Source organism: Culex quinquefasciatus, chromosome 2, assembly GCF_015732765.1.
Source record: "Culex quinquefasciatus strain JHB chromosome 2, VPISU_Cqui_1.0_pri_paternal, whole genome shotgun sequence".
Classification (NCBI taxonomy): Eukaryota; Metazoa; Arthropoda; class Insecta; order Diptera; family Culicidae; genus Culex; species Culex quinquefasciatus.
The window spans coordinates 22,634,447-22,659,643 of NC_051862.1; the positions used below are offsets into that span (position 1 = coordinate 22,634,447).

Sequence of the window (25,197 nt, forward strand, 5' to 3'; positions counted from 1 at the left end):
GTCGATGGTACAGAGAGGATATCTGTAATCCGCGTTGAATTTAATGATCAATAGGGTCACAAGAAAAAAAAAAAATTTGGGGAAAAATACCTTTTACCCATTATTTTTAAGGGCTTAGTTTAAAATTAGGTATCTGTGCCAAATATGAACAGAATTGATAAGTTGTTGAAGTTGAGCATTTAAGTGTGTATGGGAGATTTGGCGAAAATGTATGATGAAATTCAAAACAAAATGTCTGAGGACGAAAAAAGATGTTTTTGGATAGATCTCGGATGAGTTTTCAAAAAGCCGTAGGAGCCACCGTGACCTCCGGCATTAATTTTCCCTTTTCTTCAAACTGAAACAACACTTCATTTGTTTGTAGATGAACAATCTCAAGCATTTTTTGAAATTGTTTTTTTTGTAAGTAGTCTCTAACGTCTTTTTGAAAACTAATCCGAGAGATAAATATTATTTTTCACAGACTTCTACAATTAACAGCGTATCATTTGATTTCGCTCATACTTGGTACAGATATGTAGATTTGCCTAAGCATTTGGGTAAAGTTATTGGAAAATAAGACATTTTTGTTGTTGTCACCCTAATGAACAACGACATTGACACCTAATTGAATAATTTGAACGAGGAACAACTTCGTCTGGATTAGTAGATACGGATTTCAATGTTTAGTTTGGTCTAGCGAATCGTCACTGTACATCGATGGATTGTTTTTGAGGAAATAATAGTAAGTTGAATGAAACACCCAAAAGAGGCTAAATGTTCTTTACAAGAGACTCTCTGACTTTATTGAATAAATATTCAAATTCTTATCAAAATTAAAATAATATATTTTTTTCAAAAAACTTCAAAGTTTTTAAGGAAACATATCTTATCAACTAAAACTATTTTAAATGCATTTTATCGCGTTTTAAATCATATTTAGCATGTCTGAGATCTATCAAAAATATTTTCAATTTTTGTGGAATTCCAATGTACAGCACCCCAAAAAGTTTTTTTTTCGGCGAAAATATATTTTTGCAATTCCGTCGTGAAACTACTTACTTTTCCTGTAATTCTTGAACGACGAAATAGCCTACTTTTCTGTACCAAAAATAACAGAATCGAATAGCAACACTTTTCAAAATAAATGCTGAAAAGTTCTACTTTTCAGCACTCAAATGGGTGCTGAAAAGTTGAACTTTTCAGCATTTGTTTCGAAAAGTAACACTTTTCAACATTTTTTTGATTTAAACGATTTATTGACAAAATACATGAAAATTTGACTTAAAATTTCACTCAGTGTGTGTTTTTTGGAATTGCAAAAAATGTTGTATGGAACTCGTTGAAAAACTTGATTTTTTCAGCACTCTTCGTATTTATCCAACTCGGTGAACCTCGTTGGATAAATGTACGACTCGTGCTGAAAAAATCCTCTTTTTGCAACTTGTTGCATAAACTACTTTTAAAATCTCTTCAATACTTTGATATTTTGAAAACTAATGATTGTAAAACAACTGGGCAGGTGTAAAATGCATTTTAAAACACTTTTTCAATTCAAATGTTAATACCATGGCTTGTAATTTCAATGTTTATACTTTGGCCAGAGTCGAGGGACATAAACTTCAAAAATTATTTGTAACGGCCTTATCATTTGATTTCAGTTAAGGACGCTTTTATGAGCTGTGATTGAACGTCATAGTGCTGTGTTCAGCCAGGGGCTGACTTCGAATTCCCTACGTTGTGTCTTCAATTGATCCAGGCGCGTAGAATCTTATATTTGATGCTTTGATATGCCAACATTAGAGGTACGATCGAATTAGATGCTTTTCCCTAATTCTCGTCCCGCCCTTGTGGATCAATCGGACCGCGCACTGGACTCACAATCCAGAGGTCGCCGGTTCGAATCCCGCGGCGGGCGCTCTAAAACGAAACTAAACGAAACTATTGGCACTACGCCCCCCGGGGCATGGCCTTCCTCTAACGTGGGATTTCTGCTCCAGCGCCTCTGACGAGACAGGAGAAACCGGGACCGACGTTTTACTTCACCATCCGATAGAAGCTCAGTGGATAAGGCGGGAATCGAACCCGCGTCTCATAGCATCATCGGGATCGGCAGCCGAAGCCGCTACCCCTGCGCCACGAGACCCACCCAAAAAAAAATCGCTCTAAAATTCTTTGTGTAAATATGGGTATTCGGCGCCGTCGCTCCGTGCCATACTTTCATACACTTAGGAGCCCAGGGCGGCGAAGTCCTTGTAGATAAAAAGGAAGACACTAGTGGTTGGTACTAGCAATGGTGGCCGACAGCTATAAAGTCAACTTCGTTTTTTTTCCCTAATTCTTAAGTATTGTCTCTATAATGGACAAAGATGAAAGTCCTCGGTCTTCAACCAACAAACAATAATAAATGAAAACTTTCGAAGAAAAATCTGCTAAATTTTTAATATCTGGTTTTATTTTTAAAATTTAATCGAAATCTCTCGAAAGTCCTGTCAACAAACATTCATAAAATATAAAATAATGAATGTAGACAAAAATATATTAAAAATTACCAATAAAGTTTTCAAAAAAGAAAAGGGTACTAATTAATTAATGAACTTTAATGTTGTTTTTTTGTTTTTGTTCCTTTATTATTTTTTTTCTTCAAAATAACGTCATGATTCGAAATCCGGACACTAAGTAGCATACCATTATTGTTATAGCTGGCAAAAAATCATGTAATAAGTTGAAATTGTAGAAACATCGTCAGGATGTAGTATAAACAGTTAGTTTTAAGAGAATGCATGCAAAATATGTATTTTATAACAATTTTTCATCAGATTTTTAAATTAAAATGAATGATTCGAAATCCGGACACTTTTGCTTCGAATTCCGGACATTCGATTTTGCTTATGAATCGCACAAATTTGGACTGAAATGTTAATGTATGGCATTCTTTAGGTCTCAAATAACTTGTTATCATCAAAACAATCGGTATTTTGTATAAAAAATTGTTAGAATTTAAGGAAATCAAAACCATAAATTTTTGCTTTGCCTTCCCGGTGCTTCAGATGCCTATGAAATATTTTAGTGAAATGTTTCACATTTTTGGTAAAATTATATTTTTATTTAATTGTATTGTTTTGGCTTCAAATACTGTGCTCAAACAAACTTTAAATGAAAGTTGATGTTAGAATTCATTAAATAACACAGATTTGACATTCATAATGCGAACTTATATCCAAATAATTGATACAACTAAATGAGGTGTCCGAGTTTCGAAGCGTCAAGGAATTCGAATCATGACGTTATCAATAGACAAAAATAGAACTTAAGCACTTTATGGCAAGGTTAGACAAATTTAGAAATATGTAAAAATTCTCTGAAAATACCGATTTTCTAGCAGACCCTGCTAATGGAATTTGGGTTATACGGGAGACTTAGCCTATAACTTTATGATAAATGATCTAAACTTAAACAAATTATAGTGTTTTGGGATTGGCATGATCGGCAAATTCTTATACATATTTTAAAAATTTCATATTTTTATTCTTGAAAACCCTATTCTTTTTTTAGTAATCTATGAAAAAATTCGATTATTTTATAGCCAGGTGGCAAAATTTTCCAAATTAAAGATTTTTTTTAGATAGGTTAGATTTGTTGGAACTGAGTGTTTATATCCGAAAATATCTAGTATTGGTAAAGGCTTGAGTGTTTAAAAACCATTTCTTGTTTTGGAAAATGACCCATAAGCTATGGGATTCTTTATGTTCCAAGGACCTTTTCAAATAAAACTTAAGTAATCTACTTTACTATTGGAATCATTAAGAAATTTGTATCCATTTGAAATCATGTATTGTAACTTTAAATTTGAGTATATATTTTACAAAGGTACGCAGTTTTGATATTTTCAATTTTTTTGAAATATCCTAAATATTTCGATATTTAGAAAAATATTGTTTTCCTAAATACGCAGCACTGTAAAAAATAAGTATTAAAAAATATTTAGAAAACTATCGAGTTAAAAAAACTCTGTTTTGTGAAATTTTAAGTATTTTCAAAAAAATGCTATAACTATCGAAAAGAATAAGTAAATCCCACATGACACATAAAACACATATGTATTTCTGAATATTTTTTTTGATTTTTCGAAAATAGGGGAAATCTACCCTTTCCAATCAAACACCTATCTTCGTCATATGGAGAGTTTGATGCTAGATTAAAGCTCCAAAAATACTATTTGGGCTATAAACTTACCAGCAACAGCACCACCTCGAGTAAGCACGCAAATGTATGCCACTTACTGGCCAAAAAGATCACATTTAATGCACTTTTGATCATAATTTGTATTTTGCGAGACCACTTCTCATCATTTTGTTGGCACACACAGTGACACACACGAGAATCCCTCAAACGCTTAATGAATATCGCCAAAATTAACTTTTCACTTTCGCTTACTTTTTCACGGCGCTTAAGATATGAAATTGCTTCCAACTACCGGCAACATGTTCTTTTGATCATTAGTAAGGCATTCACTTGAAGAATAATCCCGAAAAATTTAATAAATTAGCAAGCGCCATCAAAAAAACAAACGCGCCAAGTCGTTTGACGTTTCAATTTTCACTTTGCATTCCACTCGAAGGCTGAAGAAAACCGAGCGAGAGACGAAGGCAAAAAAGAACAAAGGCTGGCCGTCAACACCACCAGCAGCACAGCCAGCGATGCCAGGAAACTTTCCCTATAAATGCCACTTTTCGTGAGTGTTCGTTTGAACTGTCAGCGCAAATGGCAACACTCGACAGAGTGTTGGAAGAAAAAGAACTAAGCCGATATTAGAAAATGGGCGTGGCCCAATGCATTCGCCTCGATTAGAATACCCTTGGGATTTTTTTGTTAAATGCTTGGTAAAGAAATAGAATAACTTTTAGTGAAAGTGAAAATAAACAGAAATGTTCACAAAAACTTGCTCTACTCGTTGGTGTACTTGGTTTTAGTAAAATTCAAGGGAGACTCTAGATTATCCAGCATCATTCATACACGACCGCTTATTAGGATTAAAATGGGTAGATTTCCCCTACTAGAGAAAATGTTGCACAAAAATGTCCCTGCACAACAAATAGTATTGTCTCGTTTTGGGTGTCTCTAAAACCTGTTCAAAGTGGGTTTTGAAATTGATTTTTATGTTTTAAAGATATCTGTAAATCAGGATTGTTAAATTTATATTCTCAGACGAGAATAATTAACTTATTAATCATAAAAATAAATTTCAAAGCCATGATTATATCTAGATAATGTTCGTTTTGATGCATTGAATGACGTATGTGCCCTCAACCTCAACCCCCTGGCCACACACTTACCTTGGAATTGTTCATCAGCTGCTTGTTCTTCTTGCCCTTGTTCTTGAGGTCGCCGTGTATCGTAAACTCCATCCCGTCGCCGATCGCCACCTCCAGCTGGTTGTGCTCCTTGACGCCCTTTTTCAGCAGCCCGTCGGCCAGGATGTCATCTGGAGTTAATTCCAGCTCATTTTCACCATGCTCTGCAGATATACATGGACATACCCCTTTGCCTATCGTGTTTTCCCATGTGCGGTATATTTTTTTGTTTTGGATTTTTGTTTCGAAATTTTGATTTTGCCCACCAAGGTGTTGTCAAATTTTGAATGTTTATGTTTTATTTTATTTAATTTTTTTTTGTGGGAAGAAAAAAGACGATAGCCAAGAAAGAAGAAAAATGGAAGGAAGGTAACGAGTTCAGTATCAACTTGTTCGGAATTGTGTATCACATCGGGTGGTGATTTTGGGTTGTTTTTGTTGTTCATCAAATAACATTACCAACGGAAACGGAAGAACACACACACGTCAACATTGATTTTACGAGAAACCACGGTAGAGGTTACATAAAGTAGATTACACAATGCAGGTTTCAGCGGGGGGTTTTGTAGAAGTAGTAGTAGTAGTTGGGTAGGTAGTATTCAGTAGAGGTCACTACTTATGTATGTACACATTTAAGGCAAACACCAACCAATAACTAAGTGTTAAACATCAACAATTCGGCGGGGATTTGCCGAGGATCGCTCGACTTTTGACAGAACTCGACGTAAAAATACACACGGATTAACGTAATAATACAAAAAAACAGACACACGCAACACACTTATGTTATACACAACTCTACAACAAAGGAGATATTATTGTATTTTGTTTTTGTTTTTGTTCAGCTTGGTGTCGTTTGGGTGGGAGAGTTAGGGGATGGTCCGGTAATCTGGGAACTCTTTTCTTACGAGCAGGCTTTACTTGGTATGTTAAGGCGTCATTTTGGAAACCTCTGGAGGAGAAGTCTCGAAAATGACACTGCGACGTTTGGGAAGGCTGAGAACCTAGGGATTAGTAAGGGGATACCGTCTGCCAAAGTTGTCACATATTTGTGTTGCACTTCTTTGGAAGACGGGGCCTTTTGTTCAACAATGTGCGAAAATACTTGAATTTCAGATATTTTTTTATTGTTTTTTTTACGGTGAAAACCATAACGCCTTCAATTTTTACAGGACAAGTAAATATGGAACATGTAAAATTGGAAACGTGAATTACACACAATAGGATGTAATTTTTGGTAAGTTTACAGAGTTTTCGAAGTAAAGTGCAAAATGTCTCGCAAAATGAGTTCATTTACATCAGTGAGCTGAAACTTACATCTTTAAATTTCTGATAAAATTACATGAAACATATGTAAATTGTAAATTTACAACTTTTGCATTAAAACAAAATTATTTTTAGTTAAGTTTGTGGATTGCCATAGCATGTTTGCATGTTCGCACATTGTTTTGTCTAGTGTGACTAAGTTAAACTATCTATTTCTACAAATAAATCATAAAAAAATCTAACAAAAAAGGTTTAGATACAGTTTTGAGGTAAGAGTGGAAACGTAGTTTGATAGATTCGTAAGGATGTTTTTTTGGTAGAAGTGTTTGGAAAACAAATTATCAAAATAAAACCAAAAGCTTTCTAACACCAATTGTAAGACATCTACTACTGAGATCGAAATCTCGTATATTAATACTGATTTTTAGTTTTGAAGCTTTGAAAAGTTTATCGATAAGCTTATGAACAGTTTTGATTTGGTTGTATTTGTTAGAATTGTATTTTACAACAACCTAAAGAACCATGCGTCTCCATTTGATATAAATCACAACAACAATTTAATGGAGGCGCATAATAGTTCAACAAATATTTCAAGAAAATCGATAAACCTTTCAAAGAAGTCGGAAATGGATAGTTACAGAGTAGGAAAGTAAGTTAAGTGAGACAGAGAGAGTGGCAGAAAAAAAAACTACAAACAAAACTTAGGACGAACGAAATCGACTTGAACAGAACGAAACAAACGCTAATACATTTGAAACTGGGCTTCGAAGGGTAAAATCCACTGGTTTTCTTAGTTTGACACATTTTTTGTTAAATGGGGATTTGAGATTTTTGGTATCGAAAGAAAAAATAAAACTATGAAAACAAATGGAAATGTGGTGACTTTTATCTTGTGGTTACAGTTTAGTTACTGTTAGGTTTTCAATGTGTGACTGATTTCCGAAGGGTTGGGAACGTTGAAATGAGTATGACTTTTTGTTTGATCAAAAAAGCTTGTTGTAGGAAGGAATCTTGAATTGTATCGAAATTGAATTATTGTAAATGTTCGTTCAAAAGCTATCTGAATATAGTATTTTTTCTAATGTTAATGCAAATTTGTGCTGACATTTAATTTTTTTACAAAGAAACCATTTTGCAGTACCATTTTCCATACAATTGCGGGCTGGTAATACGAAAAATGTTTTTATTACACAGTAAAAAATCGGGAGTATTACATCAGGAAATGTTGAAAAATTATGCGTCTGAAAAAAATGTGATATTACCTTTAAAACTGTCAAAAATAACATTATGTAACTTTATTTATTTCACATAAATTGAAATAAAACTACATCGAAATAGAACTAAACATTATTCAACCTTCCAAAATTGATGTTTTTTTATTGTGTGGGTCAAAGCAGGGAATCTTTTGAACGTAGTAATATTTCCTCAGTTATGCTTGAAATTCCTTCAATTTTGCTTGAAAAAGTGGTAACACACTGAAAAGGTGGTTACTCAACATACACATTAAAACAAAACAAAATAACAGGTTTTTGTAACATGTGAGATGTTCTCATTCCCAGATGCAATATTACCATGTTTCTATACTGGGGTAACAATAGGCATTTTTTTATGAATTTTAGCTAAATTGTGATTTTTTGGAATTTTTTGAAAGTTTATTATTTTTTATCAATAATGTGGAATGTATGGAAATTGTTTATCTTTGAATTTCTTCATTGTAACCTAAATGTTTTGGGCAGAAATTCAATAAAAATCGCAGTTTCAAAAAACCTTTGTTATCATTTTTTAAATTCTTGTTAATTGATTTTTTTCCGAAAACTAAATTGATTTTGAGACTCAGTTATTCAAATAGAAAAACTTGTGAAATCAACTATAAACAGATAAAAATTAATTTCCCACTTTCAACTGTCAGGCAAATTCTATCACATTGACATTTGGAGAAAAATCAAACATGGACATAACAAATTCTGTTAATTATTGGTAGAAGTAAGAATGTTTAACGATAAAGTTATCGCCGATACTTGTTTGACCGTTAATAACATTTTTCAACAAAATCCTTTAAGACTGTATAGGCTGTGTATAGAAACATATTTTAAGTTTAAAGGTATGTACTATTTCTTATCCAAATGCTTTGTTTTTAAAATACTAAAATTTTCATAATTTGCGTCAAGTTGCGAAATTTTTAGTAAATTTGCACTACGCCAGAGCACAAAAAACACTAAAATTTTCAAAAAAAAAAAAACAATTTTGTGAAAAGTAAAATTTTCCAAATTTGTCAAGTGGATGTCAAACGACGCACAATTTTGTGTAATTTCTTACATGCTAAGAGATTTAAGAATTGAATTTTGAAATTTTCACCAAACATTTGTTAAATACCTAAATTGGCGTAATTTGCAATTGGATTTCAAACGGCGTAAAATTGCGTATTTCAATTACAAAAATTTTGTTACCCTAACATGTTTAGGTAAATGTTCAAGTTATCACAGTTTTAGTGCAAAAAAGACATTTTTTTCCGTTTTCGAAAAACCTAGTTTTTAATTTTATAAAATCGTATCTCAGAGTATCGAAAACATAACTTCACCATTTTTTGATATGTTATGTGAAATTTTCCGAAGAATCCGATAAAAATATTTTCAGACATAGGCTCTTTGGTCCCGAGACCTTCAAAACAGCATTTTAAGTTTTCAAACGACCTTTTCAAATGTTAAGCTAGATTTTTGGAACTTCTTACTATTTTTCTCAAATAGCCAAACTTATCACCTTTCTTTTGCGTCTAAGACAGCTGGTTTTTGCGAAAAATTACGAAAATTGTCATTTTTTGGATCACCCTAACATGGCGTATGTCACCCTAATGTCCAAACAAAAAAATTTGAGCCCGATCGATGAACTTTTTTTTTCGAATCATGGTGTTTTCGTGGGGAATTGCTGTATATTTTTAATTTTGATTTAGAATTTTAGTGTTTACCATGAAAATTTTAGTATTGAAAAAATAAGTTTTCTGCAAAAAAGTATGATAAACTTAATGTATTTAAAATGTTAACAACATTTTGCGGCATATATTGGAAACTAAGTATACTAGGTAAAATACGGTATTTTGTAGAAATTTGAGTATTATACACCAAAAACATTTAAAACTTTTAAAAAATTTAGCGTCTTTCAAAACCCACTTAGCATTTGAAAAAAAAAATGTCTTTGATGCGAAAATTAGAGTCTAAAAACATTTAAAACAATCTTTGAAATGTATTCTTAAAATCGATATTTTTGAATTATTTTGAATAATTTTTGATAACTTTTTCAAAACGACCAATATGCCATGGATTTCCTATTTATTTAGAACCTTTTGAAAAAGTAAGCTTGAATTTTTTTTTTATTTTTTTCATAGTTTTGGATTTAACAGTATGTCAATCCAAAAAATCTCCAAAAGTTTCCTCAAAAACCCGGAGGCAAAAAAAAAATTAGGATTTTTTTTTATTTATATTTTAACAAATTTTGAGACCCAAACCGGTAAATTATGTAAAAGTTTATTTTTATGAATCATTGGTAATTACCAATTTTTAAAAAGAAGCATAATTGTAATGATGTATTATGCATTTTGCTATACTTTTTTGTTTCGAAATTAAGGCTTGAAATTTGAAATTTTATTTGTTATATGTTTTTACCAGCCTAATAACGTCATGATTCGAAATCCGGACGCTTAGTAGCATATAATTTTCGTTTTAGCTGACAAAAAATCATATAATAAGTTGGAAATGAAGAAATATCATCAGGATGTAGTATTAACAGTCAGTTTTAAGAGAATGCATGCAAAATATGTCTTTTCTAACAATTTTTTATCAGATTTTTTAAATTAAAATGACTGATTCGAAATCCGGACACTTTTGCTTTGAATTCCGGATACTCGATTTTTAGAATTGTTAGAATTTAAGGAAATCAAAACCATGAATTTCGGCTTTGCCTTCCCGGTGCTTCGGACGCCTATGAAATATTTTAGGTGAAATGTTTCACATTTTTGGTAATCTTATATTTTTTTTTTATTTAATTGTTTTGACATTAACTACAGCGATCAAACAAACTTTGAATGAAAGTTGATGTTAGAATTCATCAAATGACACAGTTTTGACCTTCATAATGCGAACTTATATCCAAAGAATTGATAAAACAAGATGAGGTGTCCGGGTTTCGAAGCGTCCGGGAATTCGAATCATGACGTGATTAGCCTTGATTAAAAACGTTTTTTCACTTATTTGAGCATATTTTGTTAGTGATGTGGATTCCATTCACTTCCAGCATAACTTCAACTCCCTGATTTTTTTTTGTAATAATGCATTCTTAGCTTCAATATTTCCGAAACATTTCAATTTCCTTCCATGAATCTTCATGTTATAATTATTTAAAAAAAACAACGGGTTGAGTAAACAAAACAAAACCTTGTTCTTATGTAATTCTTTTCTAACAAAATTGTAATTTCTCTAAAAAAATATAAAAAATAAGGAAAACTTTGTACAGCAAAACAAGGATCAACGGACACTGACTGACTGACGATCAACTACCAGAGAAACGAGTACAACTTAGGGGTGTTCCAGGACACAGGAATCTCTCTAGTTTGAGGCGTGGATACAAACATATGTTACACACAAACGAGGGGAGGGGGTCACAAATGATATACCAGAGAAAGGGATCGGGATCTAGCAAGGTGTAATACCAAAAAGGAAGGGGTTTCATGGGAGAGGGGGGGGGACTTTATTTGTTTTTTTAGTTTAGAAAAACGCAAGTGGATAATAACCTTCGCTCCATATCCAACTGAGATGGTTGTGCTGCTCACCTGCGGGCTGCACGGACGCAATCTGGCTTGTTAACTTGTTTTTCACGAACTTGAGCGCGGCCGCGATGTTCGCCTTGATCCAGTTGGAGAAGCGCGATATCCGGTTGAACGCCTCGGCGATCTTGTTCGTTTCGTTGTCGGCTGTGGGCGCCGACAAACTCGAGGAACCAAAGTTGGACAAAAGCAAGGCTAAGAAAAGGTTAAGAACCTGGTTTCGGGAGGAGAGAGAAGATCGTTGTCAGTGGGGGGTAGGCTCGCATGCGAGATTCCAATCGCGGAGCTGTCAAAACAACAACCAAGACAATTGCACCTTTAGGTGTGGACCTTCATCTAATTTTTTTTTTAAAGAACGCAACCTTAAAGAAATATTTACTAGAATGATCGGTATGAACTGTTTGTTTACATCAAAGGTACAAATGTGACCTTAAAGTTTTTCGTTCCCACCTTTTCTTGCATGCTGTTGGCGATGTTTTGACAGCTCTAGCGCGCACACTAGATCAATCGCTAAGACTTCACGCTGGAATACTCACGACTAAATTTCCTATCACTACGGTGGCCAAGAAGAACGGAATGCAGGACACGTCGCCCACCAGCATGCAGTCCCACATGGATTCGATCCACTCGCCGCACAGCACCCGGAACACGATCATGAATGAGTGCATGAAGTCGGTGAAGTTCCACCGTGGCAGGTCCTTGTCCGGGAAGCGGTCCACGTTGTCTGAATGCGGCGAAAGAATGAAACAACTTAGTATGGGCATTGCATTGTGGCATTAGTTGTGGCTATTAGGTTGTCTAAGCTATTTTGGTTATTTTACTAGTCGAAATTGGAAGCCAGTGTGAATGAGGCTCTAGTAAGCGATTAGTTTGCTATAAATGCTGATTATAATCGATACTAGTATTTTAAAGGTAGAAAATTGCTTGCGCTCCGGATTAGTTGGATTTAATATTTGAAGCAACGCGATCTTAAATTGAGCTTTGTTGGTTACCGATTGTATTGGTCAGTGCAACGAAGCATACAAGAATGTTTGATAACTTTTTTTTGTTATGTTTACACCTAACATTGTACTCTTCTTGTAATTTTCGATGCATCTGTCGGATTTGATTAGCTTATAGCGTTGCTTATTTTTTGTTGGCGCTTCGAAGCAGATATTTACATACTCTACCTTTATTCTAAGTTCACTAGTGTGGAAAAGGGATTCGAGTGACACTCTATAATGCAGCGTCTGCCAATCATTTTGTTTCATCTAACTTTCCTCATATCCAAACAAAATATTGTAAACGTAAATCATAACATCTACGAGATGGATCTAAACTTCCAATTCGGTTCTATCACACTCTAATAGTGTCAAATTGGGTTTTTGTTTTCTTCTAAAAACTAGAATTATCTAAACGAGCACTTGCTTTCAATAAACATATTTTTTTTTGATTTTTACAGTTTTGACCGAGGTCGGAAATTTGTGGTGTTTGTTTGTTTGTTTGAGGAAGTTTTTTTTAAACGGTTTTTGTTAACATTGAAAGCTTGCATCATGTTTTTGGTTATTGTGTTTTACGTTGTCCAAGTAGCGTGATTTTGTCTGTTGATCTTTGTATTTTTTATAAACTATTTCTTTTTTTCTTTTATTCAATAATTTCAATCCAGAGTTACGCGTTAAATTAATTTCAAATTTTGAATTATTTTTGAACAATGGAACCATACCGGGACAAAATCTGGTAATTTTTTCATAATGGGGCATTCCTAAATTCGGTCTTATTCTATATATTCTAGATTTTTCAGAAGTGATGGAATGCGCTTTCAAGCATATTCATCCCAAGTAACCATAAGCACTTAATTGAAGTATTTATTCAGTACTAAATCAGCACTCGAATGCTTTGAAGTAGTAAATAAGCTTTGCGAATGCCTCAAAGTACCAAAACTTTGCAGCATTACAACTGACATTAAATCACCATTTACGACCTTGAAAATGTGCTTCAAAGCATTTGATGTTTATCAACAAAGTAACCCATCCATACGGGAAACATTTCAGCCAGTCACGCTGTTATTGACTTTTATCCTTCTCCCGTTATACTGTTCCAATAAGCGTGCGGTCTAAGGCGCATTTCCCCCAGTGTGCAACAGTTTTATTTTTGCGTGAACTGGGTTCAATTCCCGCTGACTGAAGTGTTTTTTTGTTTATTTTTTTTTGTAGAAAACTGCAGCCTGTAATTAAGCCAATTTTTTTTTCAAAATATATGCCCATGCACAAAGGACATTACCAAAAGTTCTCTGGTAAATTGAATGACTTTTCTCGCAAGCAAAAAGCTGCTTTCCGGAAGACCAAACACTCCTCGGAAAAACAGTTTAGGTTAGCCGTTAGCCATTACTTGTCCCTATTAACCCCAAGCCTTCCGTAATTGATTGTACTGTACTTGACTGGATGGCCGCAATTTGCTAAGTGACTCGTCAATAATTTTCGTCCAACAAAATGACAACGGGTTTTTCTCATGAACCAGAAACTCGAAACAGCAGAAAGAAAGTCTTCCTTAATGTTCGATGCATCAACCACATCGATTAAAAGTTTCAAAACAAACACTCATTTCAGAATACATCAGTTGGCTGGCGCGCATCCTGGAGATCGACGAGAAAAATGCAAGAATAACATCAAAGTGTCACACTCATACATGAAACGCAACAGGAGAAAAAAAAAAAACAAAGGAGGCCCACCACCAAGTGTGTGGAGCAGCTAGCTGTCCTTTTTTTCCCCCAGCCTTGACGTCGATAAAGCAGTTTTTTTTGTTCGAGCTTTCGGTGAGGCATTAAATCGGCATCACTGTGCGCCACTTGAAATATTTCTCAAGGGAAAAGTGCTGATTTAATGTTTTGAAGCATTATTTGCTGGTATTAAATGCCAATATAATGCTGATTTAATGCCGCTATTTAGGGCCTCGCGGTTACTTGGGATATTGGGTGGTCAACAAAGAGTGTGTGTTATTTTCATTATTGTACTTATGTCAAAAATATCGCATAAAAAATAACTTCAAAAATTTTGCATTAGATAAGCAGAGTAGTCACGAAAATGACTGAGCCTTTTGAAAAATTTATTGAATTTAGTGGAATGCAACTGTAGCGATTGATTGTCCCACTGATTTAAAATTTTGATGCCAAAACTAAAAAAAAAAATATTTTCTTGCACCTAAAATTCAAAAATTTCCGTTAAATTGGAAATATGTTTAGGCAAGTCAAAATAGAAATTCCAAAACTGATAAATATTTTTTTATAATCAAATACGGATTGCATGTTTTTAATGCATTATTCTTTGTGCTTAATATGGCTTTTCAATCAAAGATACTATCAGAATACTTTTATAAAATTAATTTATTTTTCTTTAATTCCAATTTGGAAAAAAATCCAAATTTTTAAAAGCTGCAATTTTTTGAAAAATTACTCAAATTTTATGATTTTGAAATAAGAGAATCAAATAAACGGAAGTTTATCATGGATTTTGATAGAAGGATTTTTTTTAGTTTTTAGAAATTTCGTATTTTCTGTTAAAAATATTTCAATTTTATGTTTTTTTTTTTTAAACATAGGTATTTAATGAACTGGAATTTCTCCAAGATTTCGATAGCAATAGCATTTTCAGAATAGCTCGAAATTTTACAAACCAACGTATTTTCGGGAAAAATCTTAAATTTTAATTTATTGTCATATAGATTCAATGATATTTTTTCCATACTATTTTTACTATTTTTCAATACTATTTTTCCAAAATAATATATGTTTGGACTAGAATTTCAAGTTTTTAAATATTTTTAAGTGTATTTAAAAAACTGCTAATTCAATTGAAAGTTATGGAAAATATCTAATCATTTGATGCTCATGATGGACTCCATCAAATTGGAGTATTATTTCAAAGAAATATGTAGTTTTATGAAAAACATTGATTTTTTTAAACCATCTATAGGAAATACTTAACAATTTGATTAAATTATTGCAAAAATAACTAATTTCAGAATTTTTTCCTTTATGAAAATTGTCAATATCAAAAAAATCTATTACTTTGGATACCTATGAGAAATCTATAAACAATTAGGATCCAAATTACCATAACGCAAAATTTGAGTATTTTTTCGAATATACGTAGTTTTGTTCTTTTTTTATTTTCTTAAAATGCTTTTGTTATCGATATCTACGGGAAATTTACAATGTAAGAATTCAATAAAAGCGTTCTTAATTATGATTACTCCCTAAAATATAATGAAATTCTCATACAAAGGTCATGGAATGTGGCATTTTGGAAGTACATGAATTACAACGTTTTTTTTTTGTGTAAATTTTTTCATATAATTCCACTTGCAAAGTCAGCAGATTTCGTGCATTTTTTTTATTTGGTTCAAACTTTTTCACTGAGTTCTGATTTTTTGAAAAAAGTGTTTCTTTGGAAAATAGAAATTTTAATCGACAATTTTTCTGACGTCTGTTTACAATGTTAAATCAAAGTTTACAATCGAAAAGTACATTACTGATTTATTTTTTAAATGCACCGTTTTCAAGATGTAGCCAACTAAAGTTTAAATAATTCTGAAAAAACCCGTTTTTTTTCATTTTTCAAAACTAGTTTTGACCTCTGGTTGCATAAATTTAGCAAATAAAAGTTAAAGAAACAAGAAATTGTATTTTTAAAGACTCATCTAAACAGCCTGTTGTTTTCTGGTTTCATTATCCCAGAAACCAATGGTCCTACTTTCCTTGTTGAAAAATGAAACATTTCTAGATCTTTTTTGAAAAGGTGCTATAAACATATGAAACACAAAAGCTTATATGACCTTTAAAAGAAACTCTAGATTTGTGAAATTTTCTTTTCCACTTAAAAAAATATTTTGTATGATTTTGTAACTTATACAGTTTTAAAAGGCGTAATATTGAACAGTTCACCTTTTTGAAATATTAGTGGAAAAAAAAATTAGGACAATTTTTCTTAACTCGGAGGGTATAATATTTTCAGGAATGAACAATAATGGACAAACAAACAAGGTTTCACGGTTGTAACTCTGGGAAATTTTGTCATGGTATTTTTTTGTCCTTATGTATTCATTTAAATGAAATTCAACAGCAAGGTCAGGCTACTTGGATAGCAAAATTTCAATCGAGATCCCTTCTCAGTAACGTCACGAAGAAGTCCCGTCTGAACAGCGGGCTGCCGCCGGGACGCGTCAACCCTCACCACCCCCGCCTACTTACCGATGTAGTTCTTGCCGAACAGCTGCATCCCCATCACGGCAAAGATGAAGATGATAATGCAGAGCACAAACGTCAGATTACCTAACGCGCCCATCGTTCGGCCCATGATGGAAATGAGTAAGTTCAGCGTTGGCCACGACTTTGCTAGCTTGAACACTCGAAGCTGATTTTTTTGGGGTTTGAGTTGATATTTGTGTTTGTGGGTGGTTGTGTGGTTTGTGAATGTGTGGTGATCAAGATAAAGAGAGGTAGTATTTCGAAGGAGTAAAAAGAGAGAAAGAGAAAAAAAAAGAAAAGAAGCATTTTCGATAAAAATTGATCTCATTCCAGGGTGTACGCTCTGAATGAAAGGTTGGTGTTTTTTTTTTGGTTTGTTAAAATTTGTACAACAGTTTTGGTAAGCCTAAAAATCTAAGTTCTAATCCGCTAAGGGGTCATCCTTTCATACAACAAGGTCCACGGCGTTCCCTAGAAGCGAGTAGAGGTAATAAAGCTTGCTGGTGGTTTTGGCGGCTAGTGGCGTCGATCGCTGGCTAAGTTCCGCTTCCGGATCATTCAGGCATTCAGGCGAATCAAAATGTTAAGCGAAGAGAGTAAGAGAAAGAGAGGAGAAATCGGCCGCTCGAGAGAATGCTAAAATGATCGCTGCCGCTGGGCAAGGACGCTACCTGTGTAGTTCTTGCCAAACAGTTGCATTCCCATGACGGCAAAGATGAAGATGATGATACACAGGACGAAGGTCAGATTACCGAGAGCGCCCACCGTGCGACCCATGATCGAGATCAGCAGATTCAACGTGGGCCACGACTTGGCTAGCTTGAACACTCTCAGCTTCACGAGTAAGGGGAAAAGGGAAACGAAGGTTATTGACAGAGATCGGGGGAACCCCATTCAGCATCGCCCAGCGCTGGAACACGGCTCAGGATCATCACTTCCGGCTGTAAAACACTCAAAACACAACGCAAAGGGGGTCTGACGGTTGTCCGGTAGTACTTACCAAACGAAATGAACGTAATACTGACAATCCCTGAACGCCCTCCAGACCGAGCTCGAGCAGCGAAAGGGCCACGATGATGAAATCGAAAATGTTCCAACCCTCCTGGAAGTACCACTTGGGGCTCATCGCGATCAGCTTCATCGTCGCTTCGATCGCGAACGTCGCCGTGAAGAACTGCGAAACGAAAGAAGACAAAGGTCGCCATGAAGCTCTCCTCTCAGGACCGACTCGAACCGACTCGATACTCACGTAGTTACCGCTCTTGAGCGCCCGCTCCATGTCCGGGTTCATGTCGTGGTGGTCGAGCGCCATGAACAGCGTGTTGACCACGATGCAGAGCGTGATGAACAGCTCGACGAACGGGTCGAACACGATAAAGGACACCCACTCCTGGAACTTGAGCCACACCCAGCAGCAGTCCCACACGCAGAAGATGTCGATCATCCGCATCCCGAACTCGACCGCCTTGTCCTTGAACGTCGGACCGTCCTCGTCGTCGTCCTCTGTGGGGAAGTAGTAAACAGAGACTGAAAAGCGGAAAAACGCGAAACGCGGAACAAATCCCGGTAGAGGGAGCGCGCGCGATTGAAAAAAAAGGGAAGAAAGAGAGAGAGAGAGAAAGAAAGAAAGAAGAGGGATGGGCCCCGAATTAGTGCTGGCGGGTATTGACTTCACTTTCTTGATGTTTGGCTGGAGTTGTGGATGGCATGAGGCTCGTCCGAAGTGTGTCCGCGGTTGTGTCCGGCACTTCCGTGCAGCAGGACCATGACGACGACGACGACGACATCTTTTCCGTATTAACTTCAGAGAAACAGAGGGTGTTCAGATTTGTTTGTTTTGGTTTTTCTGTTTAATTGTTGTAGTGTTATGTTCTGTGTATCTTTCTACACTAATCTTCTGTCCTGCAATCTTTGGTTTAAAATCTTGCCTCTAAGCAGAAACATCTATGCTCTATTCTAGTTCTATTGAGAAAAGTGTGGATTTCGAGAAGCAATCGTTTGATAAGCAGTTGATTTGTGTAATTGAATGTACGTAAAGCCTGGTGCTAGATTCTGACTATCTAATCCTAGAATAAAAAAAAGCAGAGTTCAAAAAACAGCGTTACTTATTGTTTTTGTTATGTAATCCTGGAATCCTTCGAACGAATATTTCTTGTCATTGCTGATTGCTGACCTGCTTGAAATTAATAAGCTTTTTTGTTTCAACATTTTTTGAAAATCATCTCTAACAATAATAAAATATTTCATAGTAGATTTCAAAAATATATGACGATGAATGTATCGCAAAACGGTTATGGTTTGATTGCCGTTTTGCTTTTGCCATTGAGTTCAAAATAAATATTAAATTTACGAAAATGTTTTCCCACAAGTTTTGCAAATAAAAACAGAAACTTTTAATGTGATAATTCGCTAGAAAATGTTTTTCAAGTAGTTTTCAATCGATTGAACAAGTTTTTATTGCAGATAAATTAAAAATTTAATAGGGAAAAAAACAATTCTAGAGTTTGTTATAAAAGGTTCTATCAACATATGGAAGACAATATCACCTTTTAAAAAAACTCTTGAATTATATGTACACCGCAGAAAAAGTTGAATTTTAAAAGGTTGGAAATTTGGTTGGTTGAATAAAACTTCTTTTTTGAGTAATTTTACCTAAAAATTTGTAAATATGTGAACCTGATGAAAATTCAGCAGAAACTAATGAAAATTCAGCAGTTCATGTAATACTACACTTTTTTTTACCCTAAATCTGTCACCATTCCCTGATAAATGTTGCCATATTTTTTTTTCTGTGTAGACAAATAAACTTTGCACTGGCCTGAGGGATCATCCAAAAACAACGTGGACATTTTTTGTGAAAAAAGTCTCAACATTTTAATGCAAAAAGTGTTTTAAAATGCATTATACACTATTTAAGTTGTTTTGCAATAATCAGTTTTCAAAAAAGTAAGATTTGCGAAAAACAAAAAAAAAATATCGAAAAAAAAACTTTTTGCGATACCAAACATTGAAAATTTTCAAAAAATTCAAAAGATGTTTAAATCAACCCAAACATGCTAAAAATGATTTTAAACGCAGGGGAATGCATTTTAAATTGATTTCAGCTGATTGCACTTCAATTTCAATTGAAGTTTTTTGAAAAAAATATTTTTTTTGCCCCCTGATTTTTCGGGCTAACAAAAACTTTAAATAAAATTTGTACCAGTCTAAACCAACTGTCGACAGGAAAAGAAAGGGGATCTTTTCTAAATGTGAATCTAGTAATGATGGGTTTTTGTTAGATTTGATTCTTATAAGAATATATTTCCAATTGTATTTTTTCTGGGTAGGGGAAAGGAGTCATTTTTAGAACATCCAATTATTTTGACAAGCCTATTTTATTTGTATGTGTAAACAAGTATAACGCGTTTTTAATCAAATGAAGCATTTCTAGGGTTTTTTCACTAATATAAATTTTTGAGAGCGCTGATCGAAAACATTGAGAATTTTTTTTTCAAGAATGCATTGACATTATTGAGATTTAGACATAATATCGGTCAAATAAAAAAATCTTTTTTGTTTGTTTTTTTTTTCTTTTCTTATAAAAGCTAAAACTTATGAAAAATTTCAATCATATCATGACCTTGAAATACCTTTTTTAATATGCTACAAAAAAAAAATTGACTACATTAAAAAAAATATTTAAATATCTATTTTTATTTTTTTTCCATTTTTCAAAAAAATATGTAAATTTAGTAAAATTCTAGTCCATTGTTGAAAGGAGATCTAAATGTTATTTTGAGTTTATAAAATTTGATTGAAATGTACTGTGCACCAAAATTTAATATTGAGTAATTTAAAAAACGTTTTGATTTGTAATGTAAATAAAAGTGCAATCGTATTAGGAGTAATGGAACTATTTGTAAAAAATGAAACATCAAAAAATATATCATGTTCTAAATTTTGGGGAAGTCGGGAAAGTTTCAGAAATTAGTGTCCTACTTCCAACCAAAATTTGGAAAAATAAAACTATAAGATCAAACTTTTTTGAAAATCACTTTTCAATCGACAATATCTTCAAAACTACTGATATGATTTTCAATACCATTTATTTTATTTGTGAATTTTCGATATTTCTTAATCCCTTTTTTCACTTATAAAGCAAGATCAACACTAGGCTTATACTAACAATTTGTTATAATGGAATTAAATTGCCAGAGATATGTCTAACTGCGTCTAATAATCCCATAAACAGCACTTTAATGTCAATGCATTTTTATTTTTGAAATGTGAAATCTGCATCAGAATACAGACTTTTTCATGCGAATACAGATTTCCCGTGAACAAAAATACCACCCTGATTTCATTATACACGATTATTTACACATACTCATTTTGGAGTTGTTATAACTCAAATACATATCATGTTCTAAATTTTGGGAAAGTCGGGAAAGTTTCAGAAATTAGTTTTCTGGGATGTCCTACTTCCAACCAAAATTTGGAAAAAAAACTATAAGGTTAAACTTTTTTGAAACTCATGTGATTTTCAATGCCATTTATTTTATTTGTAAATTTTCGATATTTCTTAAACCCTTTTTCCACTTATAAAGCAAGATCAACACTAGGCTTAAACTAACAATTTGTTATAATTTGGTGTAAGTATCAGTACCACTTTGAAAAATTAATATTTTTATAGAAAATTGAATTATAGAAGCTAATTTTCATTAACAATGCATTTGTCATGCCTATTGCAAAGGCACGTTTTAATTTTTTATTGATGGTGGGATTTTTAAAGAATATGTTTTTTTTCCAAAAATAGAGTTGAAAATATTTTAACTTTAAAAATTATGTGATTTTACAATACTTATCGACAAACATTAATAGATTAAATAGGTTAAGTTATGAAAACCCATTATTTTGCTTATTGATATGATCCATCTGAAAATAACTTATCGAAATAAAAAAAAAATAAAATAAAAAATCTAATTTATCTTTCCTATCTTTAGTACTTTGTTTTGGATAGCCTTCAAATTTGTAGGGAGACTTGTTACCAATGAAGCAAGATGGCATTCCATCCAAAACAAAAAAAGATTAGGCAAGCATCGTTTTAATACAAAAACAATATTGCGAAAATCTATATAGGGGATATTCTCGTATCTTTGGCAGGTTAAGCTCTCGCTCCTAACTCCATCCAATTTGCTGATTTTCACTATTCAAACAACTAATTTTGCAAAACTTTTGGTAGAAACTTGCTTGCTCACTTTTTATTGAGCTATTTATCACTCGATTTCAGTTGAAAAAGCTTTTAATTAGCTTTAATTGCATGTCAAAGTTCTGACCTGCCAACATTAGAGGCACGCTGGAATTAGATGCTGTTCCCCTACTTCTGAATTAAACTGGTCCATATAAAATCTCACAGAATATGTCATTTCCAGTAATAATTTATTAAATTGAGCTTGTGTGTAGGTAACAAAATATAAGTTTTCTGTAGTTTATATTTTTTTTTTAAATAAATTTTGTCAACTATTCTGTCATTTTTTTGGTGATGTTTTTTGCATCATTATGACGTAGAAAATTTCCTTTTATATCTGTAATTATGTATTTCAGTGAAGCACTAAGCTAAACTTGGTCTGCCAATAAAACCTAGTAGTGTTTGTTATGTGCGTACAAACTGCTCAGGGATTATTTTTAACTTTTGATTTTCTTGAAGAAGAATTAATTTGTACAAATTGGCAGATAATTGTTAATGTTAATATCAAGATAAACATTTATAAAAAAAATTCAGGTAATTGTAGGTCAAAACAGAATCTTGGTGCTTTATGGGCACTCTACCTTATTCTAAACTAGAAGAAATGAAACAAAACTTTAAACCTAAGCTGCTAAGCTATAAGGTCAAACTGAAATCTGGTGCATTCTCCTACTGCCGAATGAAACTGGCTTAGCGTGTGTACACAGTAAAAAAGATATTGTTACGTCTAGAAATGTGAACAAATGTGTAATTTTACCTCAAAAAGCGAATAATTTAGATCTTTGAGTGTTTAATTCCCTTTTTCACGTAAATCGAGATAAAAATACATTTTTTTCACACGTTCCAAATGAACACTTTTGTTTTTTTACTGTGTAAAGGTTTGTGAGTACACTGAAAGCTGCTGCATTTTTGCTGTTACTCCAATGTATCGCTTGCTCTCTCTCTGATTATTGCAATGTGTGTTATGCTATCCTTTCCTTCGGGACATAACTCTCTGAGTGTGAAATTTGAACTGTTTTCGCTTTAGTGAATGTTGACTTCAACGGACTTTGACTTTGCTTGTTATGTATGAGTGTGTGTGTGATAATGTGTGGCATGTTTAAAAATGTAATTGAATCAATCAATTTATTGAAATTTCTTTTTTTTTTTGCACGAAACCCGATTTGAATGATGGGAATTGATGAGAGTTTTTGGTTGAACATACACACACGCACGATTTGTTGGCATTGAGTGCGATTTCACACGCGCTGTGCAAGTGTTGATTTCGGACTATTTTTTTTTTCTCTAATTTGATAGTTGTGAGTTTTGCAAGTCCGAACACCAACACGTGGGAGCAATTATGGCAAGGATATGGAGAATGCGACTTTCTTGGTGTTGGTTGATCAACTAAAAGCTTCGAAAATAAGGAGCTCGTAACGTGAACTAAAGAACCAATCAAATGTCGAATAAACTAAGGCTAAACGGGTTCAAATACTACTACGGTTGGGTTGCATTTGTTTTTGAGTGTAAGATTTTTTTTTGTGTATGTAATTTGTTTTAAAACACGCTAATTAGTTACTACAACTACTACTGTTGCCGTGAAAACGCTGTGAGAATTCGATTGTGTGAGCTACTTGAGTGTATGTGGTGAGTATTTGAAACGAAAACAAAAGTTAGTTTTGAATTTGTTATTTAAAATTACTGAGAATACATAAAAATGGACTAAATGAATGCCATGCTCAATGTGCTAGTAAGTTCAAACGTTTCAACTACTACCGAGATTTCAAGACAGGAAGACTGATCTAGAAAACACTAAACGTGGACTATTTCGTTGGAGTCTTTGGAGGACAGAAGTTTATTTGAATCAATTGTCAAACTTGTTAAATCGGAACAAATTTTGCTTGGAAATACAAGTCTGATGGAGGATTTTGAAGACCTTTTTTTTATTGCTCTGTCTGCGACTTTTGGAAATGGACAAACCTCGTCTCTGGGAAATCAAAACACAAGAAAGTGGAGTCAACTAGAGGTACACACGCTAGCAGCAATACAGAGAATGAGAAATAGAAACAAACTGGGTGGGAGAGAACGGTTAGTTTTGGTAATTTTTACTTAATTTTTAGAAAAAAAAACGAGGGGCGGGGGTTGTTCTATTCTAAGGAGGGGCGAAATGGGGGAAGAAAGTTTTTGAGATTTAGAAAATGGAAGACAGACTAAGCTACAGTTTGAGTTAAGATTTTAGAGAGACAGAACGAAGAAATGTAGTTTTTTTTCATGAAATCCATCGAGCTTGACGAAAAGACATTGAGCTTATAATAAAGTATAGAAATTAAAATGTTTCAAAAGTACACTGATAAAAATCTTGTTATCGTCTTCACAAAAACCAACAAATCCATATTTCAATCAACAATTTTCAAATTTCATGGAATTGAACACTTTGTTCATGGTTCCCAATTTCATGAACGCTTTTTCACGATTTTGTGAACAGATTTTTCTCCGTATTTAGACAAAATGACACACAGGAGGTTAAGATTTTTCTCAGCGTAGTATTTTAAAATAAACCATAAAATGTAGTAAAATAATGAAACAAAAATTGTTCTAAACAGTTTGTCAAAAAAATTCTACTGCTTAAAATAAAAAAGTGACAATATCATTGTGTTGCGTGTGGCACCAATACATCAATTACGTGTTTATCCAATTTTCGTGTATCATTGATATTGTCACATGTGATGTTGTAGAATACACAAATTACCTTGTTTATACCTTACAAGTTTCTAACATTTATCAGTGAATGTAAAGGTTCTATTGTATTACACACATTACTGTTTGTTTAAAGGGGATGTTACAAAATATTTATGAAAAAAAAAACATTAAAAAACTCAATTGTTTAAAAAAAATCCACAGCACAACCTAAATCGATAAAGTGAGAAGATGTACACTTTGCGTGTGTTTGTTCATGTGTGTTTCGAGGAAATCACCGAGAAAAAAAGTAACACGAAAAAAATACCGTTAAATATCACGATTTACAACGAAACAAAAAAAAAACACAAACTTAACTTTACATTACAAAAAACAACAAAACGCAAATAGTCGCGTGACAGGGGGAAATCAAAGAAAGAGAGAGAGAGTGTAGGGAGAAACACACATACACCGAAAACACGTTGGGTTGGGGAAATTAAAGAGGGAAAACATGGTGGTGGTGGTGCAGTGCAAAATGAAACATTTTTTTTTTGTTTCAATGAGTGTGTGTAATAAAAGTGCGCTTTTGTTATGGGGACCCCATCGATGGTGATTGGCAAATGAATGACCGTCATGATTGGAATATGCGAAGATCGGCATCGGAATGAAAGGGGAGGGAGGG

General features: G+C 33.5%; 1 protein-coding gene across 50 annotated transcripts in view; it reads right to left on the bottom strand.

Annotated features, from left to right (window-relative positions):
- The window catches only part of LOC6052303 (sodium channel protein para), a 228,697-nt gene that overhangs the window by 23,692 nt on the left and 179,808 nt on the right, over nt 1-25,197 (bottom strand). For 9 of the 50 annotated variants that reach the window (XM_038252972.1, XM_038252967.1, XM_038252949.1 and 6 more), the window contains 6 exons: nt 17,883-18,160; nt 17,634-17,807; nt 16,637-16,799; nt 11,949-12,136; nt 11,419-11,626; nt 5,316-5,497 (listed from right to left, as the gene is read on the bottom strand). In XM_038252972.1, coding sequence (XP_038108900.1) covers nt 5,316-5,497; nt 11,419-11,626; nt 11,949-12,136; nt 16,637-16,799; nt 17,634-17,807; nt 17,883-18,160 — 1,193 coding nt within the window. Of the gene's footprint in view, nt 1-5,315; nt 5,528-11,379; nt 11,627-11,948; nt 12,137-16,636; nt 16,800-17,304; nt 17,468-17,633; nt 17,808-17,882; nt 18,161-25,197 lie in introns of all 50 variants that reach the window. The other 41 variants (XM_038252939.1, XM_038252928.1, XM_038252934.1 and 38 more) reach the window with 10 other exon arrangements.